Source organism: Arachis hypogaea, chromosome 15 (genome assembly GCF_003086295.3).
Source record: "Arachis hypogaea cultivar Tifrunner chromosome 15, arahy.Tifrunner.gnm2.J5K5, whole genome shotgun sequence".
In the NCBI taxonomy this organism is placed as follows: Eukaryota; Viridiplantae; Streptophyta; class Magnoliopsida; order Fabales; family Fabaceae; genus Arachis; species Arachis hypogaea.
The window spans coordinates 16518450-16535754 of record NC_092050.1 but is presented as its reverse complement, the minus strand read 5'-3'; the positions used below and the strand labels follow the sequence as shown (position 1 = coordinate 16535754).

The following is a 17305-nucleotide window of genomic DNA, read 5'->3' as shown; positions in this document are numbered from 1 at the left end:
TATTATAATGTTGATTTTGGGGCTGAGATTTCTAAAGAATGTAACTCATATATCAAAGGGGGTGGTGCAGTAAAGAAAACAGCACCCAGGTGCCGCAACACTCATGAAGGCACTGATGTCCCATCTCATGATGAGGATCCACTGATTCCCCCTTCAACCTCCACCACAGTCAAAGTTATGACACGGATCATGAAAAATGTGCTCGAGGAGTTCATCAATCTCACAGACCTTCTCCTCACCCATGGAGCCGAGCGCAAAAGGAATCAAGTCATGGAATAAAATGCACTCAGGAAAACCAAGGGGAGGATTCGGATTCTGAGAGACTTTGTGGAGGACATAGAAGCTGGCATCACAACCACTGACAATGAGGAGGATGATGATGAAGCCTTCACGGATTTAGACTCTGATGCCAAGAACATCCTATCTCATCTATGCCTTTAATTGTTCTTTTTTTTTTACAAACTACTGTTATTTTGTTGGATGACTGTAACACCCTTAAATTTTTTGATACTTATATACTGTCTGCATTAGCTACTGACAAATTTTGTGCAGGTTTTTTTCTTTTCCTCCTTGATGACAAAAGGGGGAGAAAAGAAAAGAAATGTTAGCATTGGCTTAGGTTAAGGACAATGATGCTTGATGCTTATTACTATGATTAACTTTAATTTGCCATGTACTGTGTGTTATAGTTGGTGTTAATTGCTTTGTGTTTAGAGTCACTATTACTGTGATATATTGCTTGAAAAAATTGGTCTTGGCTGTTTTAAGTTTTATCCAGTTGAAGATGTAAGCCATGATTAAGGGGGGAGAGAACTGCTAACATTGAGGGGGAGTACTACACATTTCGGATGGTCATCAAAGGGAAGTGCTCTCAACTCATTTAAATTTTTGTTTAATTTCAATTATCCTCTCTTATCATGTTTGTCATCAAGGGGGAGATTGTTGAGTTTAGTTTGATTTTGGGCAAACAAATGATGACAAATATTGGTTAGGTTAAAAGTCCAATATTGTTTAATGTGTGTTTTATTGTTGCAGGCCCATTACTCATTTCACAGCCAAACAATGTAGCTGGTTTATTCCAATTCCCTTGGTGCTTCAAGCTAATGCACAAGCCCAAAGCATTTTAACATAGCACAGTTCAGCAAAATAAAAGGCTATGCATTTGATAAAAGAAAAAGGGCAGCTGTCTACAACATGAACAAAGCAGGACAGCTGGAAGAAAAAAAAGAAATAAACAACACAACAAGGACAGTCTCACTACTCCAAGAACATCAGTAAAGTAACATTCAGATCATAGGTGAGCAAAACACAAACTTGCAAAGAGTAGAAGCAGCAGTGCAGCTCCTCGGATAACAGGGGTAATGGAGCAAAACAAAAAGGTAGTGCATGCCAAGGAAGAAAGCAAAACCAAGGACAGAAGAAGTGGTGGACGGGTTCCTCAACCAGCAGAGTTAGTGGAGCAAAATGAAAAAGGACTGCATGCCAGCAGAGATAGCTCTAACGGGTAGCTAGTACAAAAAATGGAAGAGGCAAAATTGAAGGACAAGCTGAAGACATATAAGAAGTCTCACTCCAGCATTTGAGAGAAAGAAAAAGAGAGAAAATTCAGAGTATCATCTATTCACACTTGAGCTGAATTCTTTTTCTTCTACCAGTGCTTAATTTCTGATTTTCTTTGTTTTGGCTATCTTGTGTCATCTTGTGTATTGAGAAAAGGCTGAATATGTGAGTGAAAAAGCCAAGAGAGAAAAGGCAAAAGTGATGCATGTAAAAGCCACTGAAGTTCTGTGTATTTGAGTTGTTGAACTAGGATTAGTTCTCCTTGCAAAGTTGGGTTAGTACTTGGTGAGTTTGAATCTGTGTAGATTCCCCTTCCAAGTTGGGACAGCACTTTGGGTTGCTAAGCTTTGGTGAAGAAAGTTTAGAGGTAGATACTAGTTGAATTAAGGAGTAATTCAATAGTATTGATGAATGTAATCAGTGGATTATAGTAAAAATTCTACCATAGTTTGTGGTAGAAACTGGACGTAGGATTCATTGCACTTAGAATCTGAACCAAGATACATGCTGGTCTCTTTCTCTTCTTCTCTTCTCTTTTTTTATTCTGCACATGAGACAAAACAAAAAAATATTCTGTAATTTCTACTTCTTCAAAAATAAAACTTAAAAAGTTAATTTTAAACAAACTTGATTTAACCCCTTCTCTAATTCAATCAGAACCATCAGTTATGATCAAAATCAAAGTGTCTCTAAGATAGAATTTTGGAGCAATTATTACGAGATGGTTTGACAGTCTCTAAAAAGCTGAATTAGTTTTGCCTGAAAAAACAAATTCAGATTTTTGGTTTTTTTTCCCTTAGTTCTTTTTAGTTTTTCAATTTTCTTGTTTTCCCTTTGTACATATTGTTAGATCTCATCAATACATGTGTGGTTTTAAAAAAAATTAGAATTATAAAATAAGAGCTCTCATGTAACTCTTATAATTTAAAAAAAAAAATATTATACTTAATTAATTTGATTGTCAAAACTCAAATTAAATTAAGAGTTAATATTAATTATGATGATATAATTAATTTTATCTAATAGCTATTAGATATGAGTAATATTACATATCTAAATTTTTTTATGAATTAAGTTTAACAAAGTTAAATAATAAAATTTAAAATATTGCTATTCATAGCTAATTTTTGTTGATATGAGACCAATTTAATTGTATTTCATTAACAAAAAAAAGACTTAAATATGTAGCATTACTTTATATATGATAAAGGATAATTTATTCCTTATTTGAGAGATGGATATAATTCACTTTAAAATAATAATAAATAAAAAAAGAACGCAATTAGATCAGAGAAACAAAGATTATTATTAATTAATTAACAATGGATCGCCTTAATTTGGTGAGAGGTGAAGTTGAGATTGATAACGCAAGCCATTTCTATGGTGTTTCTTTTCTTGATGATCTTAAGCAATCGAACAGTGCCATTGAATCTTGCATAACTTGTGAGATTCAACGTCCCTGAATGATTCCCAGAAAGCAGTGTTACATTATTAGGAGACCTCACTTGCATGGTAACATTCATTTCTTTGCTTTTTCTTGCCTTCACTGTGTCGCTGTGTACGCGTGCTATGTCACCGATTCTTAAGCCGCCGTAGACCACACTCACCTCGCCATTCTCGTAACTGAAGCCACCGTAGTTGGGATTCGTGATGGTGAGATGGGTGAGGAGGGTGGCGTTGAACAAGGAAGGCAATGAAGAAGTAGGGTTAATTAAACGGATTTGAGTCAACGTAACTGACGTGAGTTTGACCCGTGGGTTTCTGAAACGGACTATGGATGCGAAAACCAACAGAACTGCACAGAGGAACACAAAGGCAGCCAAAACGAACACGAAGCATTTGCTGCTGCTTCTTTGTTGGTGTGTGGCCTTGTAGTACAATGCTGTCTCTTGATCTATTCTTGAATGCTTATTTTTCTGTTGATGATGATGATGAACATCTTGTTGAGCCATTCTATGATTAAAAACAGAGTTGTTGTCGATAGAGTTGTAATGTTGTTTGGGTTCGTTGTTACTTGTCAGTTACAGAAGCTGATCAAGTTGTTGTTTAGGAGTTTCAGGTATTTAGTAATTGAAAGGTGAATAGACTATAAGTCTATAACTATGAAAAAGGCTCTTGCATTGGCTTCTCCCATGTTACGTTATAATTTATAATAAATGAAAGGGTAGTGGAATCACTATATATTTATCACATCGCATTCGTGTATTAATTCATGAGTGCATTCTTTTACCATCTCTTTCAGCTTGAATTTGAATAGCATCGTGGGAAATGCAATTAATAAGGTTGAGTTTCTTTTTATGAGATGATAGTTAAAATGTGGATATATGTTACGCTAAAATATTTAGTATGTCAAATCATCAAATAATTTTTAATTATTATTTTCACATAAATACATTTTCGTATGAGTAGTCTAACTTTAAATTATAGCTGAATTCAAAAATTGAAATTATCTTACAACGATCACAAATATTACTTGTCACTTCTCATCAGTTGTAAGCTGTAAGTTTCATCATCTTAGCTGCATGCTTTTTGTTTCCATTTTATTCTTTCCAGCGAATAGATTAGCTAACTTTTGGAGGCAGCATAACACAAGCTGTTCAACCAAATTGACCGAAGCTCCATATGGCAAGCCTTAGCTTCATGGCGTTATGCTGGGAAGGAATCGTGTTCCTTCACTGCGCCGGCTTCGCTGTCAATTTTATAGTAACCCTGTTTTAAGAAACAAAAAACTAATGAATTTAGTTTTTTGCATTGTAACTTTTTCAGTATAAAACTATTTTATGGGCACGACAACTCGATCTCACAAAAATTGCAATTGCTGTCATCCTAAGAATATATGAAGTAAAAAGATGGCCACAAACTACAACAGCAAATATTCTGCTATCTAAATGTCAATCTTCTGAAAATTATTAATTATTAAACCAGTAATTAAGAATTTTGTATCATGTAGTATCCATAACAGAAAGCACAGACCATTACTCTGGTTGGAGCGTTAGGCGAAGTTGGAGAAAGCTTGAGACTTGACAGGGTCTTTCGCCATCTAAATCAGAGAATTCTTTTTCCAAAATGTTTGAGAGTTTACTTGATTATTTTTCCATATACCTATTTCAATATTTCACCTTTTTTCCAAAACAAAATGGAATTTATGTAGTTCTATCTTGGGTTCTTTAACATATCTTTGATCACGCCTAACATGAACCGATATTTAATCCCCTGACATGAAATTTTAGCTTTGTCCCTATGTTTTTGTAATGCACGGTTCAGCGGAGGTGATACATACATGACGTGTTAAATAGGTGCAAGTAACCAATGAAAATTACTGTAAAAACAATAGTCTACTTATTTCTTTTTTTTTTAATGATTGGTAGGGTATAGGCAATGACCAGATGGAAATACATGCATCAGCTAATTTGTTTCGTTTAATTTATGTTCACCACTGGCGCCACTTTGGCAAAGGAAAAAGCAAACACTATACTAGTCTCATTTACAGTATATTTGTATAACAAAGACGTGAAAGAAATCAAATTTCAACATCAATATTCTAGAAAGATTCTGGAACCCACTCTTAGGAAGATGAGGAGTTTAGTCTCCCCCTTTCGCAGTCCTAACTACATCCACTACGTACTATCATTTTCAAAACTGTCTATATACTATATACTATATTGAATGTATCAGCCAACAATATACCCTCCAAGAAGTGAGAACTTAGATCAGGTAAACCAACCTATTCAGCTTAGCTGTAACACACCGTTGCCAGTGCCCGCGCACAAATCCCATTGGGCAGCCGCCACATGCATCATGCAATGCCGCTATGTACAATGCTAGATGCTTCACAACATGATCTATCTATACACGTGTATATCTTATCGAACCTAATTTTAAAATTGGTGACGAGAAGTTGCTAAAGTGTTGACTCTTGGTAGAGATAGGAAAGGTCCTTCCAAATTCCTTAGAAATGCTCCTTGTGGAATTCAAATTTCGTTGTGCCTTTCTGGTTGAACTCAAAGCAGAGTTTGCTTAGTTCTTTTGCCAACACAGGTGCACCACAATAAAATACCCCTGATATTAACGTGGACACACACGATGTCAGCACACCATGAAAGCAAAATCTAAAAACGTATGCTCGGTGGAGATTGACTGACCTATTCGTCCATTACTGTGCTTTGAACATATTTTAGAGAAGACTTTCTTCCAGTTTGGCCTGGCAAAATGAGTTCGCACCTGATAGTAATTCAAAGAACCAATAAATTGTCAATATTATAATTCTTAAGAAGACAAAATGCATAACAGGGTAAATAAATTGCAGAATTCGAGAGCTCACCCTTGTCCCTGAAACAATATCGACTCCATTTTTTGCATGGTTGAGGGCCTGCACCATGGTGATGAGGGCGGATCTGGCATCGCCTTCCTCGTATACGCTGGTCAAGTAGTTGTGCATCTCGATGACACCCTGAAGTCCATAATTAGATACTTGCACTTTTTGATTTAGCATCAGGGCAAAGGAATACTAAGAACTAATATTTTGAGAAGTAAACAATTAGTACCCTACCCTTTGGTCTAGATCGGCAACTTCATTCATGACCCCTTTAAACCAATCGAAAGAGCCTTGCTCTCTTGTTACCCAGTAGAAATAAGCGTTGGTAGTCTTGAGTGTTTTCTTCCGCTTTGGAGAAATCTTATTTAGAGATGCCGGGTCTGTATTCACAGCACTATGTTCTGAACCTCTACTTGAATCAGACACTGAATCCTGTATGTAGTTGCAATCATCATGGCTATTATTTCCATCATATTACACGTCCATGAAGCCCTTTTTGGTAAGGGTCAGATTGTCAAACTGTTATATATATCTAAGAAGAGGATCTATAATTCTAAAAGAATACTCTATAATGAATATTTTTGAAACTCTGTTCCACAAAGACTCACCGCCAGCTCCTCCATTTTGACAATGCTGTTGAGCAGATCTTTCAAAATGCTGATAAAAGGAGTTGCTCCTATTCCAAGACCGACAAGTAATAGGACATCATATTTTCTATAGTCTTGTGCTGGCGCACCGTAAGGTCCGTCTATCTTCAGCTTGGGTAGACTGTATCAAATATTAAGAACAAGAAACATGGAAGAAATCGAGCATAAATGTTTGTTCTATATAAGTAAGAAGATAAACAAACAGAGTAGGTCAATCATGTTGTCAGGTACCTTTTCTTGGTTGTTTCATCTGCCCTGAGAAGTCCACTTTTCCCTGCTACGGGAGGCTCACAGGCCTCAGAGAATACCCTTTTAAGCTCCTGTGTCCAATCACCCAGTTGCCGAATGTGAACACTCAGATAGTCATCGTCAGGGGCGGAGGTAATAGAAAAGGGATGCCTGTCACACATACATTGTTCAATTCGATGGTCAGAAATTTCATGACGCTTATGGAGTTTACTAGAACTAATGTGGAACAAATGAACAACTAAAATAGCATCTTACCACTCAAAAGGAGAGACAGCGGGACATTGCACAAACATGTACTGTCCGCTCTTGTAACGAAATTGAGGTGGCTTTGACATTTGTAATGTGAGAACATTTCCAGGATAAATGGCAACCTAATATTATCCAAAGTACCAAGAGAAGACCCGTAAGTTGGATTTTTTTTTAATTCAACTGTAGGTTCTAATCTATGATTTTGTCATTTTGGATGCACGCAAGGGCTTGTAAGCAAAACTGGTAAGAAAGTGAAAAAAAAAAAACTAAATTTGTATAAATAAACTCTTATCTGCTCACCTTTTTTAGATGGACTGTGTAGAGGCCAGAACGGAAGAATCTGAGTGTTCTTTCTCCAGCATAAAGTAAAACCGGAACTGCAAGATACATCCATGTCTGAAACAGAAGAATTCATCGAGTAACTAAACAGAAACTAGCAATGCATGGTCCCAAATAATTGAAATCAGATAGGAGAAGTTATATACCGTTTGATGGTACCATTTGGTCACGAGGTAAAGCTTTACACCATGGATGATGAGCAGAACATAGACAATGACAAAGAGGTGGTGTGAATACCAGAAAGCATTGAAGCCAGTGAGTCTATTAAATGGTTTAGGTAGCTTAATAAGATTTCTCCTAAACAGTTTTGTTGCAAGTGTAAACGCTATTGCCATAAAAATCACCATCAGAATTCCAGTCACACCCTCGGGCCCTTTAACAAGGTCTCCGTAACTTGGTTTATGTTTGCCAAATACGCCATGCAAATACTTGTCATAAAGAGCATCTGTCGTATTTACGAGTCTTGGAAAATCACAAGCAAGGTGATCACCAGCATGAAGTATAATACCAATCACTATGCCCGCAGCAATAGTCTGTAAGCATCCATAACCATACATTATATATATATGTACGTACTTCCGATTTTCATTTTCCTAATATGTTATGATGTCTCATGCTAATGTACACATAGTGTATAGTAATGTCATGTTTAAATGAACATAATTCAGAGATGTTGATGTTAATTTGGTGTGTACCTTATGAAAGTTGATGTTATCATCAAAAGGTACAACGTAAGCCAGCTTAGTGGACCTGAGCCAGGTTATAGTGTTTCTGCATACGGGCAAGAGTATCAGTGCCATGTTTAACTTTAGAGTCTCAGCCGCGCCTTTGGCCGTGAGTAGACAGTAACCCATGATATGAAAAGCATCTTTCTGCTTGTACTGAATGAACTTCCACGTGAAGAGCCCAGTCATTGTGGCAATCCACAATGTTAAAACCCAAAGTCTCTTCCAATTTTCTTGCAAATAGTAGAGCAACCTGCGGCTCATCCTACGTATCGGACTTCTCATCCTTAGCCCGTGGAGGTTCTGACTCAAAGCTTGACTTGTGTAGCTTAAGGCTTGGCTGTAGCTTAGGTACGTGTCTTTTTGTAAAAGAAGGGTCTCCAATTGCCATAGCTGTGAATGCCAAGTAGTTTGGGCATGAGGCATTATTATCATTAAAAGGACAATAATTTCCTAATTAGAGGAAGAGAATAATGCAGCATTATTTCCGCATGTGATGATTAATGTTGGTATGGGCTTCCGTAATTCATATAAAATATCATTTAGCAAGAATATAAATACACGAAATCGATGTTCTATATATGACCACAGGGAAAAAATCTTATGTCATCTTGGTTAGCATTAATTTTTAATTTAACTTAAATTTTGACAATTAATTAAATTAATTAAATATAATATATTTTTTTTGTAAATTATAAAAATTACAAAAGAGATTTTATTTTATAATTTTTCTTAAAACTATATATATTAATTAGATCTAACAATACAAAAAAAAAAAAAAAAAAAACTAAAATGCTAAAAAGAATAAAAAAAATCAAAAGGTAAAATTTTAAATTTAAAATAAAAAAGTAAATAAAATGTTTATTGAATAAGAGTGAATTCTATAATTATTAATGGAGTTGATATAAGAATGGTATGATTTTATAAGTATGAAGTTCAAGTCATTTTATTATAATTAATTAGTTTGATTGTCAAAATTTAAGTTAAATTTAGAGTTAATATTAATTATTTTGATGACATAATTAATTTCATCCAATAACTATTAAATTTATTATAAAAGATAACTTACTCTTTATTTGAAAAAGAGTTATATATATACACGCATGTGTAATAAACTCATATCGTTATGAAGAGTATATTATCACCTCGATGTAGCCAAGTCTTTCAGGGTCTAACTCTTCCATTATAAGAGCTGCATATTCTTCGGCCTGCTCCTTCAGTCTGGATAACTTATTTGCTGAAGCGCTTAACTCGATTATCTGGAAGGAAATGAGACATAAAAACCGTGTAACATAAGTTTAGTAGTTATTAATAAAAAAACTCACAATGGTGTTACCTATATACGTAGTTTAACCCCTTTTTTTCAGGGTAACTTGGTTTTTTTCATATCTGTACAAATGAAGATAATGGTAGACTTAAGTTTTTCTTTTTCAGGAAAGGTTCACTTATGTTTACTTCATTTAAAAAAAATAATATATTATCATCCAATCAAATTTATTCTTTCGAAACATTGACCAGTAATAAGTATATAAATGTAAAAGATATAAAGCCAAGACTCCTTTAAAATTATCTATTCAAAGCATAGATAAATAAATAAATAGTGATGCATCAATCATTAAAATATTTTGTAAGTCAAGAGATTTGAAATTTAGATAAATTTAATATATTTATTCGTATTAATTTATTCATAAGTTCGCTTTCAGAAAAAAATCAATAAGAAAAATAAGAAATAAGTGCAAAATTTATGGACAGAAATAAATATTATTTTCTTCCACAAGCATTTGAATTATTGGGTTGAGAAAAAAAAATTTTGACGGTACGAGTATGACTCTCAACATTATGTCATTACGTAGATGTTATATCAGGACAATATGTATATCCCTAAAATGACGACTTTGCCCCCACCAACCCCACTGAAAGACGTCCCCATGATAAATTTCAAGAATTTGGTAAAATAAGATAATAATGAAAGTGCAATCTGTATGACCAAAGCTGGAAAAGTAAGACCTAGTTCATTGATTCTGGAATGTGTACCAACTAATAATAGCTAATATTATGCTTTAGAACATGGGAATTGGATAACGTCCCGAGTGGGAATACTCAATATTAGTAATTACTAATTAGTTTTAGAACCTGTATAAATTAAGGTTCACTCAATCCTGTCTACTGACTACCGTTGATTTTTTGAACTAAAGTGGACACCCTTGGAACACGAAGGAAAGCTTATGAAGTAAGCGAAAACAAGCGCTTTTATGCCCAATACCCTGCTCCGATTTTAATTAAATTAGTTAAAGTAAAAAACTTAAATTTTTATAAAAGAATTGGTCCTCAGCAAATATCAATATTTACTGTTCTAGAAGATTTCGAAATACATTGATTTTTTCAGGAGATTAATTTATTTTGTAATGATGTTTTTATGAAATTAACTATCTTATAATAAAATTTATTAAGAATTTATTTATCTAATATGTATATTAAAAATCTTATTCAAAATAAATAAAAAAGTTAATTTATTTGATAGAAATAATTTTTAAAGACTTTAAAAGTAATAAACATTTATTTGAGACTAAAATATCTTATTTAAAATTTGTTAGACTAATTTAAGTGTTTGTTTGTTAAATTATTATCTAATATGAAACTTCATATTTATTCTAATTAGGCATGTTAGATTAAAAAGGGGTCAATAAAAAATTGTAGAAAAGGGGATGAATAAATTTTTTATAAAACACTTCCAATTGATAAAATTTATTCATAAATCTTCATAACAAACTTCTATGTATCTATCTTAGTGGCTGACTATGGCAAACTTGAACTATCTTTATCCTCATTAAAAATATATATATATTATTCTTATTTATTTGACAAAATTATTATTTTTTAATCATATACATTTGCTACTCTTATATTTAATAAATCAATTTTTGTAACGTACAAATTAAACAATTTTATGCTCGAATAAAATACGAGAGAAAATTGATCGACGACCATACCTCCTTCACTTCTTCTTCTGCGATTCTACCGTCTTCATTCTTGTCCACACTGAAAATGAATAAATTTAAATTAGACAATGAATACAGTTATACAGAATGAATGGGAAAAATAAATATAGAGGTAGGCAAGGACAATGATAATAATAAGAAATACATAGTGGCTAGCTGGCTTACATATCTTATATACTACACTAGATAAGAAAGGAATGGAAGAATTTAAATAACTAATTAAACTAACTTTAAGATAATAATAATAAATAATAATTAATCAATCAATGATTACATGTCGAAGAAGAGCTGGAGCCGCGAATCAAAACTTTGATCAGTAATTTGGGACCAGAACTCGAATAGGTCGTCTCTGCTAATCTTTTCAACCTTCAGTCTTCGTCTACGACTCAGAGCATCGAACAGTTCTAGCGCGAACTCCTTGGAATCTTTCATCCCTTCACAAGAGAAGAAGGAAATTGGCATGTCAAGTAGTTACAAGTTCTAACTAACATATAAGCGCGATAAAAATGGACAAATAGCAAGTGGATTAGACGAATAGAAACTACAAAATGCACATGCAAAATGCAATAATGTAAAATTGAGGTTTGAAAAACAGAAACGGACCTATGCATTGCGCAAAATCGGTGCGGTGGAGAAAACCGTCCTTGGCGAGCTTATCAAAATTGCTCCTCACCTCGTTCCAGGCATCCACGCCATTGGATTTACTGCTGATGAATCTGAGTCCACGGAGCGCTCTGCCAGCGCCGGAGCGAGTTCGATCAAGCTGAGCGCGTTGCTTCCTGAGATCTCGAGCGGCCAACGCTGCCTCGCACCCGCCGCCGTGGCTCCATGAAAACCGCCGCAGCTCTTGCGAGAACTGCCTCGCTCTAGCAAACGCCTCGGCCTTCAGCTCCTGAGAGAACTGCCGCAGCCTATTGGAAGGACTCCTCCTTCCCGTCGGCGATCTGACGGAGGATGCCGGAGTCGCGTATCCACTACTTGTGGCTGCGGCGTCGTCGATGTTGAGGACTGTGACCGGCTCGACGCCGCGGAGAACGATGGTGTTATCGTCTTGAAGATCGAGAGTAACCTCAACATACTCATCATCGGCGAAGGAACTGTATTCTGTTCCCGGCGAGGTCCCGCTGCTAACTGTTACTTTCTCTGGAACTGTGTCTGACGCCCATCGGCGTTCGTGCTTCGGAAGGCCACTCATTGATCAGCGCAACAACTAGTAAGTTTTTTAATAATCTTTTTACTCCTTTATACTACTAGCATTTATTTTCTTTTTTATTTTAATACAGAACCAAAAACAAAAAAACAAAAAAAGAAAAAAAGGAATGTAGCTTATGTATGTGAGTTTGCTATATAACGCGATTCGGCGCGCGTTGCTAACGTGCGCGGTTGGTTGAAGGAGTATATACCTATATATATTTGAGGGGGTCAGGGGGATGATGGAGTTTAATTAGGGCCTTAGGTGGAAATTACAGAGGTGAAGGGTATTGAGAATCTATGGGAAAGAGACACGAACGCGTAATGAGTTCGATGTAGATAGAAATTAGCTAGAAAGAGTTATAGATGCATTGTTCATCCAGAAAAGGACAAGCTCAATAAGAATTGCTTTGGTTTAGCAGCTGAATGAATGAAAGGCAATGAGTATAATTAATGAGGAGCTAGTTATATATGTATAGGTTAGGAGGACGTGATGATAATTAATTGGAGTTGGGATGGAGAGCAAAGATTCGTGGTGGGGAACAGCGTTCTTCTTTCTTCTTTTCTTTTTTTTGTGAGAAAAAGGAAAAGGAAATGAGAATAGCGTTAGTTATTAATTAATAAATTATAATCTTATACTATATTAATAGTATATCATTAAACGGGTGCGTGGCTTTATATATATATACGTACTAATTAATGTACATGTACATATAGGAGAAATAGGAATGAAGTGAAACTGGAATGGTAGTGATAGTATGAACGGGAAGACAGAAAGAAAGGAAGGGTTGTGTGGTGGTGGTGGTGTGGTGTGGCGTGGCGTGGCGTAGATAGGTGGCAGATGAGAGAGTGGCGGGGTCAGAAAAGAAATTTGCATGTATATGATGAGTATATGTATATGTTAAATTGTTAATGACTGTGTGGGGGTGGTGGGGCCCACAATTCGAGAGTCACCGATGTCGACGGCAGGGATCACCGAGTAAACTCCACTCACGCCTGTCTCCTTCACTTGTTTTAACTTTTCTTCTCTTCTGCTTGTCCTTTTAAATATTCATATATTATTAAAATTATTATTTTTTATTTTTTCGAATTTAATTTTGTGTACAATATTAGCTCAATCACCTCTATTTTTAATGACAATTTATGCTGCTGATATAAAAGATCATTACTTTTTACAAATGTAATGTTATATAATTAGTTGTATGTTTAAAATCATTTTACTGTATTAAATTAAATTTTATTTTTTATAATATAAAAAAGTATATAAAAATAAAAATAATATATACCACAATATTATTCCTATTATGTAACATTCTTATCTTAACACACACGTCATTCATATTTAACCATTTTCTATTTACACGTGAAATTTGAAAAAGTATATATCGAGCTCATCATGTCCTATATATTTATTAAACCATATCATCCATTTTTTACCAACAACTGCTACATAAAACTTCTTGAAATGATGAAAAATATCCATATTTTTTTATTGTTAAGTATAACCAAAAGCAAATAATTTTGTCAATATACGTAGTTACAGTCACAAAAATGAATAATCGAAAATCAACTTGCACTAAATGATTGGGTTCCCCATTTACCACTGATAGAACGTCATAATATTAAAAGAAGACTAACCAACTTATTAAATAGAGATTAACATAATTCAACTAGCCTAAGTGGTTACATTTCTGATTATATTAGGTTTTCTGTTTCCTAGTTCATCATGCAAAACAATCAAATAAAACTCTTTAATTTCAAGAATAAATATCATGATCTGAGAAGTAATGCTTATTTCATGTTAACAATATTTCGTGGTGTATATTCTCATTGTATAATAATATATAAAAAGACTTTCGTATGAATAATAATACCCTAAACGACTAATATTTGTTTAAAAATTAAGTGCTCTATTAACACAAGATTACGTAATAATTACATTGACTTGGATGTACCTATATAGAGGCCGGTAGTTACCTAATCAAAATCAAATGAAAGGATATTATAATTAAATATATGATATTATTGAAACCAAAACTTCAGCTATAGCGGGCAAGAAAATTCTATTATACTCCACACGTAACACGAAGCATTTCAAGTCTCACATTTTATGTTATATAAGAAAATAGATTAAAGTATATGGAGAAAAATAAACAAAGGGTGGTAAGAATTATATATTGTGTAGAATAAAATATTTATATTTATTTCATGAAGGAAAAAAATAGATAGTGCGGTCAAAGTAGCAATAGCATAAATTTCATGACTACCGATCGATTATATTTAGTGGTTGATACTTCATTTCAAATGAATCATCCATGCTTAACACATGTGAATGGTAACATCATTTTAGTATGAAAATACGAATATGAATGATATATCCGATCCATGTTCATAGCTTGCATTAGCAGCATTTTGTAAGATTAAAGTAGAAAAAAATTAAATAAATAAATAAACGCCTGAGATAAAAAGTCTTGCCTGCGCCCTGCCTTAGTTTATGAGTAATTGCCAATATTTTAGACATGTGGAAAAGGATGGTCCTCACAGAGACTAGAGAGCGCGATGAAAATAAATATACATGTTGTGCTAAAAATATTTCACGCAATATTTAAAAAAGTAATTAGCTGTCTACCTATATATATGCTCGCATAGAATTTAACATGCATTTTATTCTAAGCATATAGTAGTATCCAAATATTAAATTATTTTTATTATTGAATGGATATGTGTGTATATATTAGATGTTGGTAGAACTATAGAAGTCACTCCGATTCGCACGTCATCATAGGAGGAGTGGATAAAGAGGTGGCTCTTCAATAGTAATATGATTATTATCTCAAATATCTACCAACGACAATAAGAAAAATGTGTATAGAATTTGAACCCTGTATCTGTATGCAGTCAAATTCGATTAGTTTGGTCAGTTTATATTAAATAAATTAATAACAAAAGATATAATTAATAAATGAGATATTATTCCACTGTTGATCTTGAATTAAATATGAAACATTCTCCAACCATATAAATTAAATAACATAACTTGTACCATAAGGCATCGCCTCTGTTTCTCTATGGGGAAAAACAAATCAATTCGGGGGCACAAAACCCGTCCCTTCAGATTGAAACAGAAAGGAAAAGTAAAAGTAAACAAGGAAAAAACGAGTAGAAGAAAAAAAACATCACCCACCAACTACTCCATACGCCATAAAATAGTAAAATACAACTAATAATAAACAGAGATAAGAAAGTCCAACCAATATTTTGAGTAGTTTGACACCGTATCCTAGAAACATGAGATTAATTTCCACCACTAGCTAGTTAACGACTTTCACACTGTAACTAATTAAGAGATTTAGATACAAGTGAAAACTTAGTGAAGTTCGAAAGAGAAAAAAAAAAGGTGTTTTGGTATTGTTAGAATGTTGAATAAATCATAGGAATGAATTTGATTCAACGCTTGTTTGGGGGAAGAGCACCATGACTAAGCTAAGGAACTACCAACCTGCTGAATGTTGATTCACATTATTATATTATTGATTTTCTATAGAGATATATAAGTAGATAACATTTTGAATGGTATACTTTTATGATACCACTCATCTTATAAATACTAGTCTTTTTTCTTTAGAATTGTTTTATTTTTTATAAATTTTTTTTATTTATTTTTTGTTTTTTTATTTTATTTTTGGAGTTTATTCAAATATATTTTTTATAATTATTGCTATAAATAATTATATTTTTAATACGGTTAAACAAACTAGAAAAGCACGTGGCCAACAATTCTTATTTGAAATGCCATGAGTTTGATCCTAAGCCAGTAATTTTGTGGTATGCATTTGTGAGTCGAAGATCTGATATTAAGCGAGGATGATATCACTTCCAATCTAATAGCTTAGTTCTCATTGAATATAATTAATGTGACAATTCAAGGAAACAAAAAAGTACCCTAAATTGCATACTCTTCCTGACATGTAAAAGAGGGTCTTTGGTCAATTTATTTGACCGAACTGAGCAAAAGAGTGAATAATAAAAGGAAGTAAATATTTTGGCCGCAAGTCATCAGCTACTCAAAACCTAGAACATGGGCTTTGGTTCCTTGAAGGAGCTCATCAAACCCTATAACATAGGCCACTTATTAGTAAAAATCCATGGCCACATATGATTATGAAACAACGAATTACCAGTATTTATGGTGCGATTTGAATTGATTTAATATATATATATATATTCGATTTGAATAGTAGTTTTATTTGCAATATAATTTAAATTTGATGAAGTTTTTAAATAATTTGATCTAATCCTATCTAATTTCAAGTAATTTGTATTAGATTAGATTTGCAATTTTGTACATAAACAAATAAATATAGGGTTTTTTACTTAAATAAATTGTATGGGAGTCAAAATTACCTGATTCTCCTGAAACAGATTTTGCAACGTGATTACCCTTTTTGTATTATTATATAAATCGTCCTAGGTTGCAAAAGGTTATATAAAACATGAATCATCTCACCCTAGGACGATTAATGCATGGACTTGTGAGGCAAATTAAGAGTAAATCGTGGTAGGGCTTCTTGGGTTAAAAGTAGAGTATAAATCGTCTCAGGGTAGTAGGTTTCACGTGTTCATGGGCTAAATCAAACTGGGCTGCCACGATTTATGTGTTATTGGGACCCTCTTCAGCTTGGGATGATTTATGTGTTAGTTTGTAACACTAACTGGGCTGGGACGATTTATGTCCAAGTTAGTAACCTTGAGGACTCAAGCACGAGTCATCTTTGTTGTTGCTGCGGCGTAAAGGGTTTAGGGAGGTTTGGGAGCCACCATTTTTGACCGGAGAGAAAGTTTGCGGGGAGAAGTGTTTTCGGGTGTGGGACCAGCCGGTGGCGGAGGTGCAACTGGTGGTGAGCAGAGGCGTCTGACCGAGGGTGGTGGCAGTGGGCCGCCGATGGCCAGCTGGTAGAGTTGGGGAATCTCTCCGGCGATGATAATGGCCGCGAACCAAGGAGATATGTACCGCCTGAACGGCATTGCGCA

General features: G+C 34.2%; 2 protein-coding genes across 2 annotated transcripts; both read right to left on the bottom strand.

Moving 5' to 3' along the window:
• Positions 1-2876: 2876 nt before the first annotated feature.
• On the bottom strand, positions 2877-3512 carry LOC112746908 (late embryogenesis abundant protein At1g64065-like). Its single transcript, XM_025795023.3, has one exon. The coding sequence runs from the start codon at positions 3510-3512 to the stop codon at positions 2877-2879; it is 636 nt and encodes a 211-aa protein (XP_025650808.1).
• A 1449-nt stretch (positions 3513-4961) lies between these two features.
• On the bottom strand, positions 4962-13156 carry LOC112749694 (respiratory burst oxidase homolog protein A). Its single transcript, XM_025798041.3, has 14 exons — positions 11687-13156; positions 11358-11517; positions 11075-11123; positions 9230-9343; positions 8055-8477; positions 7506-7892; positions 7321-7416; positions 7027-7142; positions 6754-6921; positions 6484-6643; positions 6110-6307; positions 5882-6010; positions 5703-5781; positions 4962-5619 (listed from the first exon to the last, which is right to left on the bottom strand). The coding sequence occupies exons 1-14, from the start codon at positions 12276-12278 to the stop codon at positions 5510-5512; spliced, it is 2781 nt and encodes a 926-aa protein (XP_025653826.1). The 5' UTR covers positions 12279-13156; the 3' UTR covers positions 4962-5509.
• Between the last annotated feature and the right edge of the window lie 4149 nt (positions 13157-17305).

Bases quoted from the DNA above. Each gene is read 5' to 3' on its own strand.
- LOC112746908 (XM_025795023.3), bottom strand. From the start codon at position 3,512: ATGGCTCAACAAGATGTTCATCATCATCATCAACAGAAAAATAAGCAT.
- LOC112749694 (XM_025798041.3), bottom strand. From the start codon at position 12,278: ATGAGTGGCCTTCCGAAGCACGAACGCCGATGGGCGTCAGACACAGTT. The intron at 11,124-11,357 runs GTAATCATTGAT...ATTCATTTTCAG, and splicing joins CTCCAGCTCTTCTTCGACAT to TGTGGACAAGAATGAAGACG. The intron at 5,620-5,702 runs GTCAGTCAATCT...CGTTAATATCAG, and splicing joins GCACAGTAATGGACGAATAG to GGGTATTTTATTGTGGTGCA.